The sequence below is a fragment of the Geotrypetes seraphini genome, chromosome 9 (assembly GCF_902459505.1).
Source record: "Geotrypetes seraphini chromosome 9, aGeoSer1.1, whole genome shotgun sequence".
Lineage (NCBI taxonomy): Eukaryota > Metazoa > Chordata > Amphibia > Gymnophiona > Dermophiidae > Geotrypetes > Geotrypetes seraphini.
Window position 1 is genome coordinate 10700088 of NC_047092.1, and position 25667 is coordinate 10725754.

Genomic DNA, 25667 nt, shown 5'->3' on the forward strand with positions numbered 1-25667 from the left:
GGGAGGAAACGCATGCGGTCACTGAGCGCGCGCGGCCCCATCTTTCCTACCTACCAGCCGCATCTATCTCCCTCCTTCCCCCTTACCTTTGTGGCGTGTTACAGTGTAATTTGTGCAAGCCGCCAGAGCCTGCCTGAAATCACGGAAGTTGCTTCAGAGGAGAAGCTTCCACCCGCAGATGCATGCGACTTCAGGAACTAAAAGAACTAACGGAGGAAATAGTGGAACTACTGCAGCAAATTTATAATCTATCCCTGAAAACAGGCGTGATCCCGGAGGATTGGAAGATAGCCAACGTTACGCCCATCTTTAAAAAGGGATCAAGAGGTGACCTGGGAAACTACAGACCGGTGAGTCTGACCTCTGTTCCAGGGAAAATGACGGAAGCACTGATAAAAGAAAACATTGATGATCATCTTGAAAGAAATGAACTTTTGATAACCAGCCAACATGGTTTCTGCAGGGGGAGATCGTGCCTGACTAACTTATTGCACTTCTTCAAAGGAATTAACAAACAGATGGACAGAAGAGACCCCATAGACATCATATATCTAGATTTCCAAAAGGCTTTTGATGAGGTACCCCATGAACGCCTACTTCGGAAACTGAAGAATCATGGGGTGGAAGGAGACGTACATAGATGGATCAGAAACTGGTTGGTGGGCAGGAAACAGAGGGTAGGAGTAAAGGGCCACTACTCGGACTGGAGGAGGGTCACGAGTTGTGTCCCGCAGGGCTCGATGCTCAGGCCGCTGCTATTTAATATATTCATAGATGATCTAGAAACAGGGACGAAGTGTGAGATAATAAAATTTGCGGACGACACCAAACTAGTGGAGCTCGGACTAAAGAGGACTGCCAAGAATTGCAAAGTGACTTGAACAAACTAGGGGAATGGGCAACGAGATGGCAGATGAAGTTCAACATTGAGAAATGTAAAGTATTACATGTGGGAAGCAGAAACCCGAGGTATAACTATACAATGGGAGGGATGCTATTGAATGAGAGTACCCAAGAAAGGGACTTGGGGGTAATGGTGGAAATGACAATGAAGCCGACGGCACAGTGCACAGCGGCCACTAAGAGAGCGAATAGAATTCTAGGTATAATCAAGAAGGGTATTACTACCAGAACGAAAGAAGTTATCCAGCCATTGTATCGGGTGATGGTGCGTCCGCATCTGGAGTACTGCGTCCAATATTGGTCGCCGTACCTTAAGAATGATATGGCGTTACTCGAGAGGGTTTAGAGGAGAGCGACACGTCTGATAAAAGGTATGGAAAACCTTTCATACGCTGAGAGATTGGAGAAACTGGGACTCTTTTCCCTGGAGAAGAGGAGACTTAGAGGGGATATGATAGAGACTTACAAGATCATGAAGGGCATAGAGAGAGTAGAGAGGGACAGATTCTTCAAACTTTAAAAAAATAAAAGAACAAGAGGGCATTCAGAAAAGTTGAAAGGGGACAGATTCAAAACGAATGCTAGGAAGTTCTTCTTTACTCAACGTTTGGTGGACACCTGGAATGCGCTTCCAGAGGGCGTAATAGGGCAGAGTACGGTACTGGGGTTCAAGAAAGGATTGGACAATTTCCTGGTGGGAAAGGGGATAGAGGGGTATAGATAGCGGATTACTGCACAGGTCCTGGACCTTTTGGGCCGCCGCGTGAGCGGACTGCTGGACACGATGGACCTCAGGTCTGACCTAGCAGAGGCATTGCTTATATTCTTTCGTATGGCAGCTTGCACAAATTACACTGTAATTCACTACGAAGGTAAGAGGGAGGGAGGGAGATGGTCGGACCACGCAAGGGGTGCTGAAGGGCAGTGGAAAGGAACAGACGCTGAAGGAGGTGACGAGAGGGAAGGGTGGTGGTGAAAAGGAATAGAACAGACGCTGAAGGGGGGTGGAAAGGAACACGCTGAAGGGAAATGTGGAAGACAGAGTGGGAAGAAGACGCTGAAGGGAAATGGGGAAGACAGAGTGGGGGAAGACGCTGAAGGGAAATGTGGAAGACAGAGTGGGGAAGAAGACACTGAAGGGAAATGTGGAAGATAGAGTGGGGAGAAGATGCTTAAGAGAAATGGGGAACAGAGTGGGAAGAAGACGCTAAAGAGAAATGGGGAACAGAGAGTAAGGAGAAGACGCTAAAGAGAAATGGGGAACAGAGAGTGGGGAGAAGACGCTAAAGAGAAATGGGGAATAGAGAATGGGGGAAGACGCTAAAGGGAAATGGGAAACAGAGAGTGGGGAGAAGACGCTGGAAGGGAAATGTGGAAGACTGAGTGGGGAGAAGACGCTAAAGAGAAATGGGGAACAGAGAGTAGGGAGAAGACGCTAAAGAGAAATGGGGAACAGAGAGTGGGGAGAAGACGCTGGAAGGGAAGAAGACAGAGATGCAAGACTATGGGGGAAGTGGAGTGAAGAAGATGGTGCCAGACTAATTGGGGGGTGTGGAGGGGGAGATGGAAGGGAGAGACACAGTAACAGAGCAAATGGAAGATGCAAAGAGAAGGCAGACAGTGGATGGAAGGAATTGAATGAGAAGAAGATGAGGAAAGTAGAAACCAAACAACAAAGGTAGAAAAAAAATTCTATTTATTTTCTTTTTTTTTTGCTTTAGGATAAAGTAGAATATTAGTTGTGTTGATAAAAGTTTATAAACAAAGCCCTGCCAGCTGAACATCTCTTTCTCTAGTTCAGCAGCCAGAACTTTGATTTATAAAGAAGAAATAAGCTAAATATTGCAGTATTGAGGCTTGTATGGATGCTGCAGGGACAGTAGTCGCGGGGACAGGGACAGTGGTCATGGGGACAGGGACGGGGTGGGGATAGTGGTCGCAGGGATGGGGCGGTGACAGGGACAAATTTTCTTCCCGTGTCGTTCTCTACTCCTACCTCACCGACCTCCTCCTTTACAACGCCACGCTAGCGTTTTTAGCGCCAGGCTCCACGGTACCAGCTCTGACGTTCGTAGAATTCCTATGAGCGTCTGAGCTGTTACCGCCGTGGCTGGCGCTAAAAACGCTAGCGTGGCGTTGTAAAGGAGGGGGAGTTAGTGCTTCCCAAAAACAGATAAATAAAACTTTAAAATATACATTTCTTTTCAAAAACATTTTTCCATCAATTCTTCATTGGTCAAAAAGCATAATGTATACTTCATCTCTTAACCCTTATTACCTACTTGGTGTCAGGTGCCAATTGGTGCCTATCTTTTGTAGAATAATACTTAAGAAGATATTCGCGTGTCTACCAATTAATTTTTTTTTCAGTTATGAACTTGTTACAACTCATTATTGAAGCCAATTTACTAATTAAGGCCGTCTTATACTAAACCACAGTAGAGCAATGTATAGAAGCAATGTATGGAGCAATGTATAGAATTTCACCAAATGTTTATTTGGGGGTTTTTTTGTTGTTGTTTTTTTTATTTATTTATCATTTTATTACATCCCATTTACAAAGAGGTTTCTAGCGTGGCCTGGGGCACTAAATGTTCCAACGCTCATAGGAATTCTGAGTGTCAGAGCATTTAATAATAATAATAATAATCACTTTATTCTTCTGTCGCCATAGTCAGACGACTTCTAGGCGGTTCACACCAAAGAGAGCTGGACAATCAGCGAATTACAATTTACACATTATAAGATGGTAAGATTAGAAGAGTACAACATATTACACAAGAATAGATATAATACAGTTGTCAGAATTTAGTGTAGCTTCTGTTTAGAAGATAAATCTATCAAACAATGCAGTTTTAATTTCTTCCCTGAAGGCGCCGTAAGTCAGCCTAGCTCCATTAATGTGTGGAGTGTGTGGCGCAGTGGTTGAAGCTACAGCCTCAGCACCCTGGGGTTGTGGGTTCAAACCCCGCGCTGCTCCTTATGACCCTGGGCAAGTCACTTAATCCTCCATAGCCCCAGGTACATTAGATAGATTGTGAGCCCACCGGGACAGATAGGGAAAATGCTTGAGTACCTGATTGTAAAACCGCTTAGATAACCTTGATAGGCGGTACAGTGGTGCCTCACACAACGAACTTAATTGGTTCCAGGAGCAAGTTTGTTATGCGAAAAGTTCGTTATGTGAAACGCGTTTTCCCATAACAATACATGTTAAAAAAAATAATTCGTTCTGTAGCATAAAATATGCCAAGATGACATAAAAAAAGATAAATTTTTGGTTATTATTTTTATTTAGATACATCTAAAAACATAATTGTTTTTTAAAACAACACACATTTTTTAAATTTAAAGACAGACTAAGTAGAGTCTAATTTTACAGTGAGAGAGGGCAGAGTCTCAGCGGCAAAAACTGGGACTTAACTGTTCATTTTTATTTTTTTTTCTAGCATCGGGGAAGCAGCGAGAGTAGCTCCGCCCCCCCCAACGCATCAGCAGTAGGCGCCGGGCCCCTGCGAGCCGACGGTCCGCCACTGCACAGGGAGCCAGGCGGAGAGAGGGCAGTTAAGCGCAGTGCCTGCGCGGAAGGATGCAGCTCGGGCGACTTCGTTGTGTGAAACGAAGTTCGTTGTAGGAAGCAAGACATGAAGTTCGTTGTGCGCAGCGTTCGCTGTGCGAGGCGTTCGTTATGCGAGGCACCACTGTATATAAAATCCTAAGAAAACTAATAAAACTAAAACTAGTTGCCTAGCCAAAACTGCAGTTTACTTGCTTGATACGTGAAAGTTCTAGCTAAGAAGGATTTGTTTTTACAGCCAGTAATGCTTGGGTATGCAAAAAGATTACAAATTCTGGTTGTCCTTGTGGGACTATATAGCATGAAATGAGATAGAAAATAAGTCTAGTCCCCAGACCAGTTTGAAACAAACCCAAGGAAACTTGAACATTATTCGGGCCTCTGTGGTCAACCAGTGCAGCAGTTTGTAATTTTTTAAGTCCAAATATCAAGTGGACAGCCGTGTTCTGAACTATTCTTAATTTCCTCACTGATTTTTTTTTAGGTATGCCTAGATAAACGATATTGCAATAGTCCAAGGTAGATAATACCAAAGACTGCACCAATAGTCTAAATGATAAAGGGTCAAAGTAATTTTTAATGGTCCTTAATTTCCATAGTGCAAAAAAACACTTCTTCACTTGACCTGATATTCGTGTGTTCGACCATAGTCAGATGTGTGTCTAGTGTGACTCCTAATATTTGTATAGTTTTTGAAATCGGGTAATCATGATCTTTTAGATGTAACGATGTTCTAGTATGCTTTGGGCTTGCTAAGAAAGCTTTTGTCTTTTCTGTGTTTAGTTTCAGTTTAAAGTTGGTTGTCCAATGTTCAATTTCAGTCATAATATGTGAAATGTATTCTAAAGTTTCGTTTGTTAGGCTGTTCAAGGGGAGTAAAATAGAAATATCATCAGCATATATGTAGTAGTTTAGATTTAACTTTTGCAGTAGGTGTCCTATGGATGATATATAAATGTTGAATAACATAGGTGATAGTGGGGGTGCAATATAAACCTCTACCACAGTTTAATAAATAGGGGGGGGGGGTGCTAGGTGCCTAATTTTAGGTGCCTTTTATAGAAATTAACCCCTCAGTTCACAGCATTGGAGCAATGTATAGAATTTCACCAAATGTTTATTTGGGGTTTTTTTTGTTGTTTTTTTTTAATTTATTTATCATTTTATTACATCCCATTTACAAAGATGTTAAAGGAAATACAAAAATTATAATCTTACTTAGTTAAAAAACTAAGAAACAAAAATAAACAATGAAAACAATCATCAAATACAGTCCACAATTAGAGGAGAAGAGACAAAATTAAATAAAGCCCCTCAGGAAAGGGGAACATATACCCAAGAAAATCACAAATTAGGAAATAGAGCGGTGTAAGATGTTATCCTATCCATTAATTAATACCGCATTAATAACCTGTTTCATTCGGACTGTTTAGAGATTCCTTTACCCTCCAGGAAAAAACCTAATTGGGCAGGTTCAAAGAAAATATATTTACTCCCTTGATAGGAGACAAAACATTTACAGGGAAATCTTAACTGGAACACTGCCCCCAAAGCAATCACCTTTGATCGATAAGTCAAAAATTCTTTCCTCCTAGATTGTGTCCATTTAGAGACATCAGGAAATATATATACCCTTTCACCTAAATAGGTGACCTGTTTCAAATTAAAATGCAATTTCAACAACATTTCTTTATCTTGTAGGAATACCAATGAGACTAATAATGTTGCCCGCCCCTGAGTTTCAATATCAGATGATTGCAAAATGGCAGAAACATCCAATTGTGTTTTTTTAGTTTCCACTGCTTTTTCCTTTTGCATTTGTTTTAAATAATAAATTTTTTATGTCGGGGGAAGACTTGCTTCTGGAATATTTAATACAGTCAGCATGAAATTCTTAAACAGTTCTTGAGGCGGCATAAACTTAGCAACCGGAAAATTAAGGATTCTCAAATTCAGATTTTTTTGTTGGTTTTCTAAGTTTTCAATCTTCCTCAAGATCATCATTTTATCTGTCATTTGTTAAGTAAGCAAATTCTTAGTCTCAATTGTTACTTTCTCTAAATTTTTAAGATCCACTTGATGTTGTTGAATAGAACTCTCTAAGGAACTTATCCTAGTGGTAGAATTCAAGGTAATAGAAACAAAGTTAGTGCATACCAAATGTAGATTCTCTATTGCAGTCCAGATGGAATCCAGTGTTACTGCCTGTGGTCTCACCAACGGCTTGAGGGAGGAGATAGCAGCCAGGTTTTCTGTAGTTTCTGCCCCAAGAGAAAAACTCTGGGCTCCTATAACCTCAGTACTGCTCGCTGCCAAAGGCTCCACACTCCCTGAATGCTGCACCTCCAACACCGGGGTCAGCGTAGTTGTAACTGCTTCCGGATTTATTGCAGCAAACGAACATGCACCGGGGGAGCCCTTCTGCATGTTCTGCTCCGCTGACATTTCCCCGGGTTTGGGAGGGGTATGCGGTCCTCACGGGCTCAGTGAGAGAGACATCTCGCTGTCCAGGCTGTGAGCTTCCCGGCTCGCAGCAGCAGAATCGCCCGAAGTGGAAGGTTGGACTGTAAAAGCAGTAATTACAGTCTGCCTCGGCGTCGAGGATCCTGAGGTAGGTGGAGGGACACCCCTCTGTTTCCCCCTTCTCTTCGGCATGGAAACAAATTACTTCAAAAAAAATTTTTTAGAGGAAAAATACACCTTTGAGATGGGAGTGCTCCTCTCAGTGTCCTGCTCCAAATGCCATCTTGTCTCCGCAATGCTCCGCTAAATCAGCCAAATGTTTATTTGTTTGATACATTTTTTAACTGAACTTGAAATTAATTCTGCTAGACAGAATTTATTCACTTTGCCTTTCTTGTATGAACATCTTTAAAACACAAGAGCTCATTAATCTAAACTCTGGAGCCTCTTAATTTTACACTAGCCTGGGCCTATGTGATTCTCTGAAAGGCCCTGCACAAGTTCCTCTCATAAAACATTTTCTTTTCTCTCTGTATCTGACATTAATGGCAACCAAAAAGTAAATGTTTGTTTCACTTTCAGATTCAGAAATTATGCAGATATGGATCCCTGCCAACACCTCAGCACAACTAACCAGAGATGTTTTTGTTCTGGGAATAGCAATAACGCCAGCCTCTTCTAGTCAACCAAGAATTAGTCTTCTGTGCAAGGAAACTGGAGAACACATCCCATCTTTATCAGCCTTAGTCCATGGTCCCCTTTCTGTTTTGTCTTGCATTTCATTTTGTTATATTTTGACATCCTTTCTGAATAACATAAAGCATAACATAAAAATCTATTTCTGTACTGCAAAACTGTTAAGTTCAATGTGGTTTACAAAAAAGAATAATTGTACAATTAGATGAAATACATTAATTACCCAAAAATCTAGTAAACAAAAAAAGTTTTCAGTTGTTTCCTAAAATGTTGATAAAAACTGGAGATCAATATCATAGATTTAAGATCCTTATCCCACAGTGCTGCTTGGTATGAGCAAAGACATTGATATTTGTTATATTGGCAGCCTTTGATTGATGGAAAAATGAATAGAGCATGTGTACTTCGTGAACTCATAAAATTAGCAAAAGTGAATGAATCTACAAGATAGTTGGGTACTTGACCTGATAACAACTTAAAACAGATGCATCCAAACTTGAATTTCACTCGAGCCTCAACATGATCAGACCTTTTAAAATTAAAACCCAAACGAACAGCCGCATTCTGGTTGATGTGTAGTCTACGGAGATCTTTTTTGAATACCAACAAAATAAACAATATCGCAGTAATCCAAGTGACTTAGAACTAATGATTGTACCAACAATTTAAAAGATGAAACGTCAAAGTAGACTCTAAATCTGGAATTGTTTCTTCAGCCTGAACCAGTCAACTTAAGGCAGACTTATAGTAAACATGGTTTTCTCTTCTGCATACATTTGAGTGCACTATTTTATAGATACATTTTATTAAGTTAATCACTGTACTGTATATTTAGAGAGGGAATCATTTTGATAGGGAATGTGTATACTTTCTCTTAACTTAGGGGCATGGTAAGGGCCTCTATAGACCTCTTAGCCTCCACAGAGAAGTAACAATGAGCTTCTCGTTTCCCTGAAAACAGTGCTGTGCTGTGAATGTAGGAGTCAAGATCTATTTGAGTATGAAATGTTAAGGAAAAACCACACTAAGTTTGAGATAGCATGTAGGCCCATCTTATATGGCAACTGATACTCAGACACACTTTTGCTTACAACAGTGAATCACAAACTGTGTGCTGCAGTGAGATTACATTATATTACCTTTCTAGACCGCAAAACCTCATGGATCAATGTGGTTCACAAAAATTAGAGAACTGGACATTCCCAGTGAACTACAAATTAATCAGTTAAATTCTCTAAAATTTTTACAAACAAGAGTGATTTCAGTAACTTTCTGTAATGTATATAAGAACAAGACCTTCCAAATAAAGAATGTAACTCCTTATCCCAGCTAGCTGCCTGAAAAGCAATTAGACGTTGCTGAAACTTATTATACATGCAACCTCGAACTGTGGGGGGTGGAGACAAATAAAGCAGTTTTGCGTAGTGGACGGTTCGAAGTGAATAAACAATTCAAAGGTACTCAGGCGCTTGACCATGTAAGGTTTTGAGCTCCCTGTAATAAAACGTAATCTGATCTGAAATTTTAAGGCCAAAAATCAAACGTACTACAACATTCTGCATTCTTCGCAGTCTTAAGCACAGCACAGGTGCCAGCACCTCTTCTCTGTCTCCCAGCGATTGAGGGATTTCCAAAACCCGGGAGTTTGTCCAGGTTATGGAAGGCCCTCGAGCTCTGGGCCTCATCTGGAGGGCCTCCGAGCATATGCGGACATTAACATGATGATGTCATGCGTGTGATGTCATTGGTCGATATCCACACGTGCTCAGAGGCTCTCTAGACGCAGCCCCAAGTTTGGTGTGCCATGATGAAAAAAGTTTGCGAGACACTGGCTTACAAGTATTTAGTCTGGTGCAGCCCTTGAGGACATTTTTGGGCTACAAATTAGGGGGTCCTTTTACTAAAGTGTGTTAACCGATTTAGTGCACGCTAAATTCTAAGGCGCCCATTATATTCTATGGACACCGTAGCATTTAGCTCTGCTAAATCAATTAATGGGGGTGATCATTAGTGAAGACATGAAGTCTGCCAATCAAGTGGAGAAAGCTTCATCCAAAGCTAGACAAATCATGGGTTGTATCCGTCGGAGCTTCGTCAGCCGTAAACCCGAGGTCATAATGCCTTTGTACAGATCCGTGGTGAGACCCCATCTGGAATATTGTGTACAATTCTGGAGGCCACATTACCACAAAGATGTGCGAAGAGTTGAGTCGGTTCAGAGAATGGCCACCCGGATGGTCTCGGGACTCAAGAATCTCCCGTATGGGGAATGACTGGATAAGTTGCATCTATATTCACTCGAGGAGCGCAGAGAGAGGGGGGACATGATCGAGACGTTCAAATATGTCACGGGCCGTGTCCAGGTGGAGGAAAATATCTTTTTTCTAAAAGGTCCCATGGCAACAAGAGGGCATCCGTTGAAACTCAGGGGTGGGAAATTTCATGGTGACACCAGAAAATATTTCTTCACCGAAAGAGTGGTTGATCGTTGGAATAGTCTTCCACTGGAGGTGATTGAGGCCAGCAGCGTGTCAGATTTTAAGAAAAAATGGGATTGGCATGTGGGATCTCTTCGGGGAGGGAGTTAGGGGGTGGGACATTGGTATGGGCAGACTAGATAGGCCTTGGCCCTTTTCTGCCGTCAGTTTCTATGTTTCTATGTAGTAAAAGGACTCCTATATTTGGCTGAGTTTTTTCACAATGGGATGCAAGTATCAGAAGCAGCCTTTGATCACAAATAAAGCAATTATAGTGTAAAGCATTTAGAGCAAACTTACGCCCTCCTTTACAAAGCCGCAGTAGCGTTTTTAGCGCCGGCTGCGGCAGTAACAGTTCAGACGCTCATAGGAATTCTGTGAGTGGCAGAGCTGATACCACGGCGGCTAGTGCGGCTTTGTAAAGGAGGGGGATTGGAGTAGATCTTTGTATTTTTCCATCGTATGAACTGGTTTGAGATGGAATGATAACGGATACAAATGCAGGATGCAATAGTGTCTGATCATGGCCCAAAAATTTAACCATGAACGGGGAGGTTTGTATTATGCATCAGATGATTATTTAACGACCCTTCAAGGTAGTGTCACCCTTTCTGGGAACTAAGGGCTAGATTCACTAAGCAAACTGATCGTGTACCGATCGGTTTGCAAGCCCTTTGCAAGCCGATTTCTCTCTGACCCAATTCACTAACCTCTCCTCCGATCTGATCCGTGCATGCAAATGAAGGGAATCGGCATGCAAAGCAGGAAAGACGCGATTCACTAAACTGGCCGATCAAAAAACTAGCGACTGATGAGGACTAATCGCTTGTGCTAAAACCCCTGATTCTTCTGCCTGCCGCCCTGCTCTCTGCTCTCAGCCCCAATTTCCTGCCTGCCACAATCTCCTGCTCTCAGCCCAGATCTGCGTCCTGCCACAATCTTCCACTCTCAGCCCCGGTTCTCCTGCCCTTCCCCGCCGTGCAAGCCTGTGGTTTTAACCTGCAGGCTTAAAGCGGGTTAAAACCAATGGCTTGCAAAAAAAAAAAAGCAACAAAATAAAAGTTTCCTACTGAGAGCATGCTCAGATCATCTACAGACAAGGAAGATTGCGCATACTCAAGGATCACTCTCTAGCGATCCATGCGGTGGGTGGGGGGGCGTGCCAATGATCGTCCCCATTTGCATGTAAGCCTTTAGTGAATTTGTTGGTCTGCATGCAATTGGGCACGAATCGAACACAGAAAGGATGTTAGTGAATCTAGCTCTAAATATTTAACTGGGATGTTGTGGTAACTTGACTTTTGAATTGAGGTTGGGTGGAGGCATTATGGAATGAAAGTTATGATTAAGCTGCCACAGTGGTGGACTTTGAGATACTAAAGCATTTGAAGCAAACAAACAAAAAAAAGCAGCCACACACTACCTTCGGTTTTGCAATAAGAACATCAGAATAGCCTTACTGGGTCAAATCAATGGTCCATCAAGCCCAGTAGCCCGTTCTCATGGTGGCCAATCCAGGTCACTAGTATCTGGCCAAAACCCAAGGAGTAGCAACATTCCATATAGAATCCCAAAGAATAGCAAGATTCCGGAATCCCAAAGAGTATCAATATTCCATATAGAATCTCAAAGAGTAGCAAGATTCTAGAATCCCAAGGAGTAGCAATATAGCAATGTTACTTACCGTAACAGTTGTTATCCAGGGACAGCAGGCAGCTATTCTCACTAGTGGGTGATGTCATCCGACAGAGCCCCGATACGGACATCTTGCAAGCATGTCTTGCTTGAAGAAACTCAGAAGTTTCGAGATGCCCGCACCGCGCATGCGCCAGTGCCTTCCCGCCCGATGTACCGGGCGTGTCTCCTCAGTTCAGGTAGCTAGCCTGAGAAGCCAATCCAGGGGAGGTGGGTGGGACGTGAGAATAGCTGCCTGCTGTCCCTGGATAACAACTGTTACGGTAAGTAACATTGCTTTATCCCAGGACAAGCAGGCAGGTATTCTCACTAGTGGGTGATCTCCAAGCTAACCCCAATGGGATGGTGGGAGAGTTGGCAACTTAAGAGAACAAATTTTGTAACACTGTTTGGCCAAACTGTCCATCCCGTCTGGAGAAAGTATCCAGACAATAATGAGAGGTGAATGTGTGAACCGAGGACCAAGTGGCAGCCTTACATATCTCCTCAATCGGTGTCGATCGGAGGAAGGCTACAGAGGCTGCCATTGCTCTGACCTTATGGGCTGTGACCTTACAGGGGAGGGATAATCCAGCCTGGGCATAGCAGGAAGAGATACAAGCCGCCATCCAGTTAGAGATGGTGCGCTTCGATACAGGTCGTCCCAACTTGTTTGGATCAAAGGAGACGAAAAGTTGAGGAGCAGTTCTGTGTGGCTTTGTGCGATCCAAGTAGAAAGCTAAAGCACATTTACAGTCCAGAGTGTGCAAAGCAGCTTCCCCAGGATGAGAATGGGGCTTTGGAAAGAACACTGGAAGCACGATGGATTGGTTGATGTGAAATTCAGAGACCACTTTAGGCAGGAATTTTGGATGAGTACGAAGAACCACCTTGTCATGATGGAATACAGTGAACAGTGGATCCGCCACTAGGGCCTGAAGCTCACTGACCCGGCGAGCAGACGTGAGGGCCACCAGAAAAACCACCTTCCAGGTGAGATACTTAAGTGGAGCCTTGTTGAGAGGTTCAAACGGAGGCTTCATGAGATGAGACAAGACAACATTGAGATCCCAAACCACAGGAGGAGGTTTGATAGGAGGGTTGACATGAAAAAGACCCTTCATAAATCTGGAAACCACAGGATGAGCAGACAAAGGTTTCCCCTGTAGAGGCTGATGGAAAGCCGCAATAGCACTCAGGTGGACTCGTATGGAGGTAGATTTGAGACCAGACTGAGATAGGTGTAGAAGATAGTCCAATACAGAAGAAAGGGAAGCTCGCTGAGGTTCCGTGGCATTGGAAATACACCAGGAAGAGAATCTAGTCCATTTTTTGGAATAGCATTGTCGAGTAGCAGGCTTCCTGGAAGCCTCCAAGACCTCCCTCACTGCTTGGGAGAACTGGTGAGGAGTTACGTTGAGAGGAACCAAGCTGTCAGGTGGAGAGACTGCAGGTTGGGATGAAAATCTGCTTCAGGAGACCCAATACTCCACCCTTTTTAACCCTCTGTACAACCGTATCATGCGTATCTTTGGAATCTTTGAATTCGGTAAACGATCATCTCTTGGAATGATACAGTTGTACAGAGGGTTAAAAAGGGTGGAGTATTGGGTCTCCTGAAGCAGATTTTCAAAACGGGGCCACGTTGAGACCCCCTAGAGTCCTAACAACCACAAGCCTTAAAAGTTTGCACAGATAAGTGTATGGTATCATTTTTCCAACGAGTAAGAGATCCTTGTGCATAACAATTTTGAACATTTTATGTCGATTTTTCAAGTACTATTCAAACAACTAAGTTTTTACCAGTGGTCAGAGAGTGATGTTTTGTAAAGTAAATGCAATGACTGGATGGTAAACTCTTTCCCTAAGGGGAGGTTTCCACCTCCCCTTCAGAGTTTCACTTCTCTGAGCATTTTTCTAGAAGTCATTTGCTCTCTCCCTACTGGTAATTATTACTATTATAGTCATACTGATCCAGGGCAAGCAGTAGCTTCCCCCATGTCTTTCTCAATAACATATGGACTTTTTCTCCAGGAAATTGTCCAAACCTTTCTAAAGATTTCTACCTTCATTATGAGTACAGCAATAAGAAAAAAAAATGCAGGTAGATGCTTATAACCTTATGACTTTCCCAAACATAAGAACATAATCAATGCTTCTGCTGGGTCAGACCTGAGGTCCATCATGCACAGTCCTAGAGACCTCACATTCACTCAGATATTCCAAGACATCTACAATGAATAAGCATGACATTCATTTGTATCTATTGGAGACTCAGTAGATGCAAACTGATCTTATGAATACTCGTTTTGGATATCCTGATCTATTGATCCTCTGGACAGGTTTGGGAAACATGGTATCAGAAGAGCTAATGCAGATACAGTGCAAAATAAATACCTCCCTAGAAGTCACTGGAATTTCAGTCTAGTGAAACTGCACAGAATTTGCATAACTCTGTTCCTGAACACTCATCCCAGTGCATTGTGGGTTCTGTAGTTCTGCTTCTTCTGTTTACTATCAACCTGTAGGTAATGAAATGCAGGGGGGTGGGGCTTGATGTCAGAAAGAAATGACTGGCATTTTTAGTCTTACTCCAGAAACCGGTTCACTTGCAATGCTGTCAGTTACTCAATCCAGGAGGGAGACTTTTTGGTTAGTCCAAGTTTTAATTTTACCTCTCAAAGCATTATGGGATTTGTAGTCCCTGATTCCACCCATTATAACCTGTGTTGTAGGTCTCATAAAGTATCAGAATGAGGTTGTTAGAAATCCAGGACTTGTCTGAAATCTTCCTTGGATGCTCTGCGCTTGGCAGTTTTAACCTGATGTTATTATTTAGGGAAAATATTTTTAAGGTACTTATGGTAAGGGAAAGATGTCTGTTAGAAAGCTGAAAAAAAAATGTGATTTTATCAGTAGGATTATTTGGGAGTTTCTTATTTTTAAATCCAAGCTGGGCACTGTTGATTTAAAATGTTGCAACACCTAACCTGCCATTTAGAGTAGGGGCTCCTGACCTGGTCCTCCCCAAGCCAACCCATGTTTTCTCAAGATATCTGCAATGAATATGCATGAATGGTTTTGCATTTAATGGAGGTAGTGCATGCAAATTTAGCCTTGCATATGCATTGCGGGTCTAGTGAAACTTGATTGGTTTGGCGTGTCCCAAGGACTAGGTTGAGAACCTTCTTATTGGGTAATGAAGGTGCAGCTTAAGCACTTTGCCTTTATTTAAACTAAAGTGACTGGTGACGAGAAAGGTAGAGGACTCACAGGAAAGTGGGTGGTTTCTTTTGGAACTAGTCAATCATGGTAGGTTTTGTGTTAGCTTTTTCGGTGAATTGACTGCTTTTTTTATTTTAAAGAAGTTTAAGCAACAATGTTTGTATTTTGGAACGGGGAGGGTGAGTCTAGTGAAAATATACACTAGAGTTTAGCAGGGCTAAACTAATTCTTGTGTTGGTTCTCTAGTCTAGCGACGTAGTCTTAGTTTTAGTTGCAAGTTATGGAAAGGTTAAGCGGGGTTTATTTTTTAATAAGGCTAGCTCTTGTGTGGTTTACCTAAAAACATGACATTAGTACATCTGACCTTTCTAAACTTAAAGTTCCAGGAGCTGCGTCTGTGAGAAAATCCATTTGGAGCCTTTGCTTTGACCCAGTACTGTTTTCTGATTAGAGATCACCTACTCTGCTTTTACTTATATATAGCTGTTAATCCTATTAAATCTTGCTGGATTTAAGCAGTTTAAACTCTCCCAACAAAATCCTAATAATTTAATGAATAAAGCCGGACTCATTTTAAGCTGTAGACTTTAATCTTCTAAATGTCTGAGCCAAGGTGCCATGGGATTTCGTTTATTTCTTTGTGTTTATATCGACATAAGATATGACCTTATCCCCAAAAGATTTTGTGCTGCTTTTGGCCCAAATTAAAGACGAGGTTTAGTTAGACTCCTTAAGTCATCTTTGATTATTGCTTGTAATTAATGTTACAGAGTAGAGGAATGTCCCGGTACCTGAATTTAGGCTGTCTTCAACTCTTAAAAAAATTTGTAGGAAGGTTGGAAACGACGAAACTTTGAGCTGATGTCCCAGAATTTTTTTTTTATTTTTTTAAACAAATGATTAAAACGCGCTTTTCTCAAACGAAAGCTTAAAACTATCGAATCCCAAATCAAAACATGGCATGCTAAACCAGTCCTGAAACGGTTGTCATTGCCTGAACTTAATGAATCAACGTACAGAAAAGCATTAAATCCCCCCCTTGAACTGGTAGAAAGCTGAGCCATAATGATTGGGTTGGCAGGTCTGTATCAGTCCTTAATCTTGAACTGGTAGAACCCGGGCTTCAAGCAAAACTCTGACTAGGGAAATGAGCTGAGACTGGGGAAACGGGCTTTAAATAAATTTCTCTACTAAAACCTCTTGACTTATGGGGCAATACTTTTTGTTTGTGAAAAGTAACTGTACTTATACCTCGTATTTGCAGTGCAAAGTAACCTGTATTATAGGTATCTTCCTATTTGGAGGGTTTTCTTTTCTAAATTCAAGGAAAAATACATCTAAAATCAAAATCCACCTGTGCATGAAAGACTCATTAAAACAAAACAACTCTTGTAGCTTCTGCAGCTATATCTTACTAAGGAACCACCTCCAAATCAAAACTTCTATAGAAGACAGGCTTCTTAATTAGTAGGGGTAAGCAGAGTGGCGGCCATGTTGGTTCACTTTGAAAACAATAGAGAAATACTATAAGTCCAATAGGAAAAGGTGACAAAGTTTTTGCAGCCTAGTTCTGTGATTATCACTTTTTTTTAAATTACAAAGCAGATATTAATCAGTAAGGAGCCAGTTTTCATTAAGCCAGGCCCCTCTAATTCACATAACTATATACCTGTGATACATGGAAGCTTTGGTTACAGCACATTAGAACTTTGGCTGTTGGCACTTGATGGGTATAACATAATCTTCTCTTAAAAGGAGCTTGACTTGGTTAACGCAAAGTTTCAGGCAAGATAGATATTTGGATTATAATACCTAGTGACAAAATGGCATTCTTCATTGGGACTCCACTACTGGATCATAGGCTTTACATTGACTTTTAATTATATAGTAAGCTTCAAGGGGAATGTCTCTTGAAATCTGAGATGGGATAATGGGTTGACCAGAGTGGCTGGTGCCTGCTCTACCCAATTGTGAAAATGTGTTCTCATAGGAAGATGCCCCCCCCCCCCCCAATCTAGATATAAAAATAGCAGAGCAAAGGCTGGGTAGGATGCTCAAAATATGCAATGGCATTTCAATCACTACTGCAGATAGTCTGAAAGCTAAGATAAATAGCAAACAGTGCAAGAATATGGCTTTTTGAATTTCTATACCAATACTTACTCTGGTATCCCTCGAGGCTTGCAGCTGAATCCAGTGTCTAAACTTTATACTATTTTCACTGTATGCTTATGAGTTTCCTTATTGAACTGGTTTCAAGTTTATTTAAAACTTCTTATACCGCCCAATCAGCCTTCTAGGCGGTGTACAAATTTGAAAAAAACTAACTAAAACACAAGTTTGAGTTGACATTATGTCCCCAAACTATAACTATAAAAACTTATAAAAACTATTAAACAAAGACAAACAAGAACAAAAGGTAAAAGGCAAGAACTACAATATTAAAAGTAAGAGAACAATTAAGGAAAAAACAATAGGAGGGGCTGCTATCGATAACGTTAAACTCTATAGTATTTATGCTCGATTGCCCTTAAAAGGACAATTAGGTCTCAAAGCTATCAAGGAAAAGAAATGTCTTTAGCTTTGTCTTATAAGTTCTATTCTAATGCAATGGGCTTCCTTTAAATAAACATTGATCCAGTCCTTATTTTTATAAATCTCCCATGTGACAATTAAAATATAATACCTGCTTAGAGAAACTGGGCCTCTTCTCCCTCGAACAGAGGAGATTGAGAGGGGACATGATCGAAACATTCAAGGTACTGAAGGGGATAGACTTAGTAGATAAAGACAGGTTATTCACCCTCTCCAAGGTAGGGAGAACAAGAGGGCACTCTCTAAAGTTGAAAGGGGATAGATTCCGTACAAACGTAAGGAAGTTCTTCTTCATCCAGAGTGTGGTAGAAAGCTGGAACGCCCTTCCAGAGGCTGTTATAGGGGAAAACACCCTCCAGGGATTCAAGACAAAGTTAGACAAGTTTCTGCTGAACAGAAACGTGCGCTGGTGGGGCTAGTCTCAGTTAGGGTGCTGGTCTTGGACCAGAGGGCTGCCGTGTGAGCGGACTGCTGGGCATGATGGACCACTGGTCTTGACTCAGCAGTGCCAATTCTTATGTTATGTTCCTTTGAGAATGAAGGGGCTAATCTTTCATCAAAACTTTGAAACTTGTCATGGCTAAATTTTTCCAGCCCCTATTATAAATTGGAATCAAGCTTGGTTTGGCTAAGGGGGGGGGGGGGGGGGGGGGGGGAGAGAATTAACCCTTTCAGGACCAAGGGACATATTTGTCCCATAACTTTAAAATCCTATAAATTTTGATTGGGATAGTCTACAGTTCTAAATTTGATATGTACGGATTCCATATGATACTACCTTTATGTAAACAAACTGGTTCTGACATTCATTCATTAGCGTCATTGCTAGATTGACGAGAAGATTCACTTGCCACACTGTCCATAAGCCAGAAGTGTGATTTTTTTAAATAAAAATGATATTTCACAAAAAAAAAATCAATTTTTTGGCATCTGCAAGCCCTTTTTACCATAAAAATGTCGTCAAAACCACAAAAATTGGCCTACGATCCTTATGGTCCTGAAAGGGTTAATCAATTTCTAACTAGTTGGAATGTAGCCAGGAATCAAGTATTGGCTGCTAGCAGTAGAAGACCAGAGCGAAGTCCGATAGTACAGTGAAGGTTAGTGCCTGGGGCCGAGTTATAAGCCATCAAACCTTGCTGAGAACACTTGAGCATAGGGCATATATGAATATTGTAAACCTAAGATTTACATGTAGCTAATGGAATGGTGCCTGGTGTGTTTCAGAGGGAGTGCATATCCATCCATGTTGGCCAAGCAGGTGCCCAGATTGGGAATGCCTGCTGGGAGCTGTACTGTCTGGAACATGGCATCCAACCTGATGGGAGAATTTCCAGTGAAACAGTATCTAGCCCAGTGGATTCTTCCTTTGGAACCTTCTTCAGTGAGACTGGCTCAGGAAAACATGTACCCAGAGCTGTCTTCGTAGACCTTGAAGAAACTGTCATTGGTAATGTACTTTTCAACATCTCGCGACTCTAAATTTTTGCTTGCATTCATCATAACTAAGATACTGGTGCATATGATAAGCCATTGCTTGTAAGGCTTTCACTTTCTAAGTTAACCAGTATGACTTAGACAGCAAGGAAGGCATGCAAAACACAAAAAGCTGCATCACAATCGCAAATCCAGATCTTTATTTTAATCATTTTAGCAAAAATACAACACGATACTCTCAAAAGAGCATAAAATACAATCCAACATATCATGATTCATAACCCCTATTAAAATGTGGAGCTAATGCATCCTTACCATACAAACACATAAAACATTTCCACTCCCATTCCTTCCCCCCCCCCCCCAAGGAGGCCTGGAATCTTTCATAAGAACAGGATAAAATATATTAACTCCTTCAAAAACCCTCTTTTTCCAATTTAATATATTTCCCCCATATATCTTTAAACTGCAACCATCAGTTTGCGAAAAGAGCTGATAATCTATATTTTCCACAATCTACTCCTAAACAATCTCTCATATGTTACTGTGGGAGCAATTGGGTTACGCCACTGCTAGGCCAAGGTTAATCGAGTAGCTATAAATGCCAGATCCATAAACTTGGATTGGGAAGATAATCCCTCCACCCCTACTCCCAATAGTACCCTCTCAGCACTCATATCCACAGGAATCTGAATTAACCTGCTCGCATAACGAAACGCTTGTTCCCAATAACTCTGAATGATTTGACACTCCCACCACATATGGTAAAATGTACCTCTCAACCTGATTACGCCATGAGCATCTTCTCTCACATCAGGCTGCTCTATGGGGTAAAGACCTAGAACAACTCCTATTGCCCACCACTTATGAGGTATTCAGGAAACGCCTCAAAACCCACCTATTCCTGAAATACCTAGACAGTTAACCCACTTCCCTCTTTCCCCTCCCTTGCCCTTTCTCCCCATTGTTCCCCACATCCCTTAAGTTAATTCAACTTGTACGTCAACTCAACTTGTACTCCACTAATCTTTTGTAAACCGCATAGAACTTAACGGTATTGCGGTATATAAACTGTTATTATTATTATTATTACACAAGTTAAACAACTTTTTTTTTTCAACCTGTAGTTTATTTAATCATGAATGACATTGGCATGTAGTGTCCATCTGCAATTTTTTAGCTTTTTATTTCTATTTATCACATCAAAGAACAAACTTTGAAAAAGGAAATATTACTATGATTACATTCCAAAAATAAGGGAGAGAGGAACCATATACTCAAGGGAAGTTGAGATGAGGAGTATGCAAAAAGAAATTAGATCTGTTTGGTTTTGATTACAGCCTGGTTAGCGGATGTCGCGGTTGCATCTGGGGCTCTTCAGGCAGCCTTGCCTTACAAAAAAATATTGTAGCTTATCTGGGTCATAAAAAAAATATTTGCCTGATAGGTAATGAAACATTTTACAAGGAAAACAAAGTTTAAAAGCTGACAATAAGTTAAACTTTTTCCGCCTAAGACTGCGTCCACTTTGAAACATCAGGAAAAATCGCTATCTTGCGGCCATAGAATTCAACAGTCGCAGTCCTATAGAATAGACACTTTGAAACATGTGAGCTATGGTAATTGCTTCTGTTATACAGCAGCTATAGAAGGTGTCATGCTTCTAAGTTGCCAGTCCTGGTGCCTGATAACTCTTAAGTTCTTAGAAAACCCATACTATTTATTTATTAAAAAATTTATATACCATATACAACTATGCGGTTTCCATATTACATACATAAAATCTTTCCCTACGATCACATAATATAGACATGTCTAAACAACATCGTTAATCGTTCTTGTAATAAACAGGGATAGAGCGCAAATTCAATCAATTCAGAAATACAAGCAAGCTTTAAATCATACATTGCTGTCAAAATTCTAAAAGGCGATTATCAAACTGAAATATACCCTAGCGTAAGAAAGTGTTGGCAAATTATTGAGTTTTCAGCATTTTCTTAAAATTCATCCTCCCCATACAAACCCGCAGGATACCAGGCAAGGCATTCCATAGTTCTACGCCAACCACAGATGCTCTGATCCTGGTGTGTTAACAATCCTAATCCTTTAATTCCTCCCAGGAGAGATCAGAACTGGAATCTACCGCTCGCTCTTCCACCCAGAACAGCTCATTACAGGCAAGGAAGATGCAGCCAACAACTATGCCCGGGGTCATTATACCATTGGGAAAGAAATTATTGATCTGGTCTTGGACAGAATCCGGAAAATGGTAAGTAGCCTTCAGTGAGCTGTAGCAAAGGCTTTGCATTTTGGTTATGAATAAGAGTACCTTTCTGACTCAAACTAGTGGTCCAGCAATATGTCTGATGCCTGATAACCCAGCAGTGCTATTTTCTCTTCTGTTTATTTAACTTTCTTGTGAGTTTTTATTCAATATAGGCATGTTGACTTTTTTTTTTTTTTCTTCTAATACTGCAAAGGTATTTTGTGGTGGTATTTGGAGAAGATGTGCTCATATGTTAGCTATTGGGCCATCTTTCTGCAAAAGGAAAGGTGGTACAAATTAGAGTGACACGGGACCAATTTTTTTTTTTTTCCCACTGTCCCTCGGGGACTCATTTCCTGTCCCATCCCCATGAGTTCTTTTCCTGCCATTGCCCCATTCCTGCAAGCTCTGTCCTCATTGGAACAAGTCTCAAACACTTTAAAAATCTGTGGGGACGGGGGACAAATTTGTCCCCGTGTCATTCTCAAGCAGATGTAATGTTCAGAAACCTTCAAAGATCTTAGCTTATTGTCATGAACTGGCCAATTTAACATTACATAACTCGGGGCCAGCCCAAGTGTACCTTCACATCCCAGAGGAACCTTCACTCATGTACCACCCTCAGGGCTGGCCTAACTACCCAAGTCTCTAGTTAACCAACATCCCTCTTTCTTCCCCTGCTTCCAGGCAGCTGCCAACACTGTCCTAACCCCTTTAGCAGCTTGAAGACTGGTTAGAGGTCATGCATGTTCAAGTTTTTGTTTGGGGTTTTTTTTATTTTTTTTCTTCAGACATGGATCTGGGAGGAAGTATGATGAGTAGGCTCAGGCCCAGGAGGGGAAGAAGCTCTTGGGCACTGGAGCCATGCTGCTGCTTCTCTAGGTATATATCTAGTCTGCCTAGTGGCAGGGCTGACCCCAGCAGCATAGCAAGGGGAGGCACCTAGTGGTGGTGCCCTAAATTACTCTGCCACATGCCCCACCCACTCTCCTTCCCACATACCTCTTCAAATCTTTACTGGTAGCAAGCAGCATCTCCTACCTGCTACTCATACTGGCTTTTACCCACCCTTTGATAGAACTTCTGGTCCCAGGAAGTGACATCAGGAGAGCTGAGGCAGGTATTTGCAGCTCACTGCCAGCAAAGGCTTGAAAGGTGTTGGCTCTACCTTCCAAGACAGTGTTATCTCCCCTCCTCCCACCCCACCCCAAAGTTGGCTAATCCTGATGGTGTAAATTGTCTAACCTACTTGTCAAAAGGTTGTTTGGTTGGCTTGCAGTGGGTTTTTTGTTTTTTTTTTTTTAATTCATTATAGCTTACCACCTACAAAAATTCTAATGGGTTGATGGGTTTTTTGTTTTTTTGGCAGGCTGATCAGTGCAGTGGCCTTCAAGGCTTCCTTGTTTTCCACAGTTTTGGTGGAGGAACAGGCTCGGGGTTTACCTCTCTTCTAATGGAACAGCTCTCGGTAAACTATGGCAAGAAGTCAAAGCTGGAGTTCTCGGTCTACCCTGCCCCTCGGATCTCCACTGCAGTGGTAGAACCCTACAATTCCATTCTGACCACTCACACGACTCTGGAACATTCAGACTGTGCTTTTATGGTGGACAATGAAGCCATCTATGACATCTGCAACCGTAACTTGGATATTGATCGTCCCTCGTATACCAATTTGAACAGACTAATAGCCCAGATAGTGTCGTCCATTACTGCTTCTTTGAGGTTTGATGGAGCTTTAAATGTTGACCTTACTGAATTCCAAACTAATCTAGTGCCTTATCCAAGAATCCATTTTCCTCTAGTTACCTACTCCCCTATCATATCTGCTGAAAAAGCTTATCACGAGCAACTGTCTGTACCTGAAATTACTAATGCTTGCTTTGAATTCTCTAATCAGATGGTAAAATGTGACCCTAGACGTGGTAAGTACATGGCCTGTTGCTTGTTGTATCGGGGTGATGTGGTGCCCAAGGATGTCAATGCTGCTATAGCTTCAATTAAAAGCAGAAGGTCCATCCAGTTTGTGGACTGGTGTCCAACTGGCTTTAAAGTGGGCATAAACTACCAGCCTCCTACAGCAGTACCAGGAGGAGATCTGGCTAAGGTCAAACGGGCCGTCTGCATGTTAAGCAATACCACAGCTATAGCAGAAGCTTGGGCACGACTAGATCACAAGTTTGATCTGATGTACTCTAAACGGGCCTTCGTACACTGGTATGTTGGGGAAGGAATGGAGGAAGGGGAGTTCTCTGAGGCTAGGGAAGACATGGCTGCCCTTGAGAAGGATTATGAAGAAGTGGGAAAAGACTCCTTTAATGAGGTAGAAGAGGAAGATGAATATTGAGCAGAAAATATAATTCACTACACTTGATGCTTGGTTGGTTTGTCTATGCACTTAATTTGTATTGAGCTACTTGATAATTATAGAGGATTAGTGTTTACATTTAATTGTACTGGAACTACAATAAAAAATTCTGTTCTAATCAAACATCTTGAGCTTATTTGCTAGACTCCCATTGTATGGCGTACATAACTACTTCTAAAACTGACTATCTGGGTTTGCATTCAGCCTTGTAAAAAGGAGATAGTTGTGTTACATAAGAACAGACTGAATTAAAGAGGGCCTGGGATAAGCACATGGGAGCTTTCAGAGAGAGATAATGGTTACTGTGGATGGGCAGACTAGATGGGCTATTTGGCCTTTTATATCTGCTGTTGTGTTTCTACGTTTCTATCATGGGGTATTTAACTTTGAGGTATTGGCTAGCTAGGTACTTGTGTTCTTCAGTTATTTTGGAGCTCAAAGGGTTGGATGAAAGGTTCATTAGTACTGTCCTTGGTCCATGTCTCCCTCCCCCCAGGGAATTCTGTCACACTATAATAAGTGGTTCAAAAATCTTAAGCCTGACTTAAAGGAAAATGCCAGAGGGCATTTAAACATTAGAGCTAGGGCCTGTTCTGCATGAGCATAACTGAATACTAGAAAAATTACACAAGGACAAATTATTCCCTGTAGGAACTCATTTTCCATACCTGTGTTTTGTTCCTGTCCCATTCCTATAAACTCTGCCTTATCGGCATAAGCTTCAAACACTTATGATTTTAAACTGATTGAGGCTTATACAGATGAGGAATGGGACAGGAAAAACTCACCAGGATGGGGTGGTAAAAGAATGGCAGGATTAACCAATAGGCCTAGGGCCCAAAAGGGTCAGGGGGCCCGACAAAGGAGGGGATCATCATTGCTTTTTCCAAACGGCGATGGACCCCCTCCAGCACTGATTGCCAACGCGGGCCCCCCTCCAATCAGCAACATAGCCCCCCTCCCCCATCGACAAAGTAAGACAAGCAAGCAACACGGGTAAGAGAGGCAACGAGAACTGTAATTGTGCAAGCGGTGCTGCTTGCCCAAAGCTTTCCTCTGACGCAGCTTCCTGTTTCCGCCTGGGCGCATGGTGAGGTGCAAGGGCCCAGTGTACTTGGGTGCCTAGGGGCCTTCGACGAATTAATCCTGCCCTGGGTAAAAGGAGTTCCTATGGGGTTGAGGAAAAATTTGTCCCAATGTCATTCTCTATGGAATACTTCTGGAGGTCCTGTTGCTACATCTTAGTCTCTGTCAATTCTGACTCCAGCAAACTTAAATCTGTACAAAATAAGTTTCCTAATCTGTACCAGGGCATTTATATTTTATAACAGATCACTGTCTTAATTTCTCTTCCTCCTTTTTTTGTCTTTTTATTCTTTTATTTTTTTTTAGGAATCCAACACTCCTGAAAGCACACTTGTGAAGGTCTGGGTGTTTTGTTTGTCCTTAACCCTTTGAGGACCATAAGGATCGTAGGCCAATTTTTGTGGTTTTGATGACATTTTTATGGTAAAAAGGGCTTGCAGATGCCAAAAAATTGATTTTTTTTGGTGAAATATCATTATTTTTTTTTAAAAAAATCAAACTTCTGGCTTATGGACAGTGTGGCAAGTGAATCTTCTCGTCAATCTGGCAACGACGCTAATGAATGAATGTCGGAACCAGTTTGTTTACATAAAGGCAGTATCATATGGAATCCGTACATATCAAATTTAGAACTGTAGACTATCCCAATCAAAATTTATAGGATTTTAAAGTTATGGGACAAATATGTCCCTTGGTCCTGAAAGGGTTAAGGCCCTAGCCTTTTTTTTGTACAGTCAAGACTCTTAGCTTTGGGTGCAATATAGAAAGCTTTATCAATTTTGATTGTTTTGAAGGGCTCCAGAGAATTCAGTTAATGGTGGTTAATCTGGGGTGTGTGTGGGTTTTTCTTTCTCCTTGGCCTTTACAGAACGGCCTCCTTATATTCATTATTTCAATCGGCTG

The 25667-nt window shown here is 41.7% G+C and overlaps 1 protein-coding gene across 1 annotated transcript; it reads left to right on the top strand.

The window, feature by feature from the left end:
* Positions 1–14949: 14949 nt before the first annotated feature.
* Positions 14950–23801, top strand: TUBAL3 (tubulin alpha like 3). The gene is made up of 4 exons (XM_033959696.1): positions 14950–15102; positions 18838–19060; positions 21168–21316; positions 22683–23801. Exons 1-4 carry the CDS (start codon positions 15100–15102, stop codon positions 23655–23657), a joined length of 1350 nt encoding a protein of 449 aa, XP_033815587.1. The 5' UTR covers positions 14950–15099; the 3' UTR covers positions 23658–23801.
* Positions 23802–25667: the final 1866 nt, after the last annotated feature.

Bases quoted from the DNA above. Each gene is read 5' to 3' on its own strand.
- TUBAL3 (XM_033959696.1), top strand. The intron at 19,061-21,167 runs GTAATGTACTTT...AATTCCTCCCAG, and splicing joins CCTTGAAGAAACTGTCATTG to GAGAGATCAGAACTGGAATC. The intron at 21,317-22,682 runs GTAAGTAGCCTT...TTTTTTTGGCAG, and splicing joins TGGACAGAATCCGGAAAATG to GCTGATCAGTGCAGTGGCCT.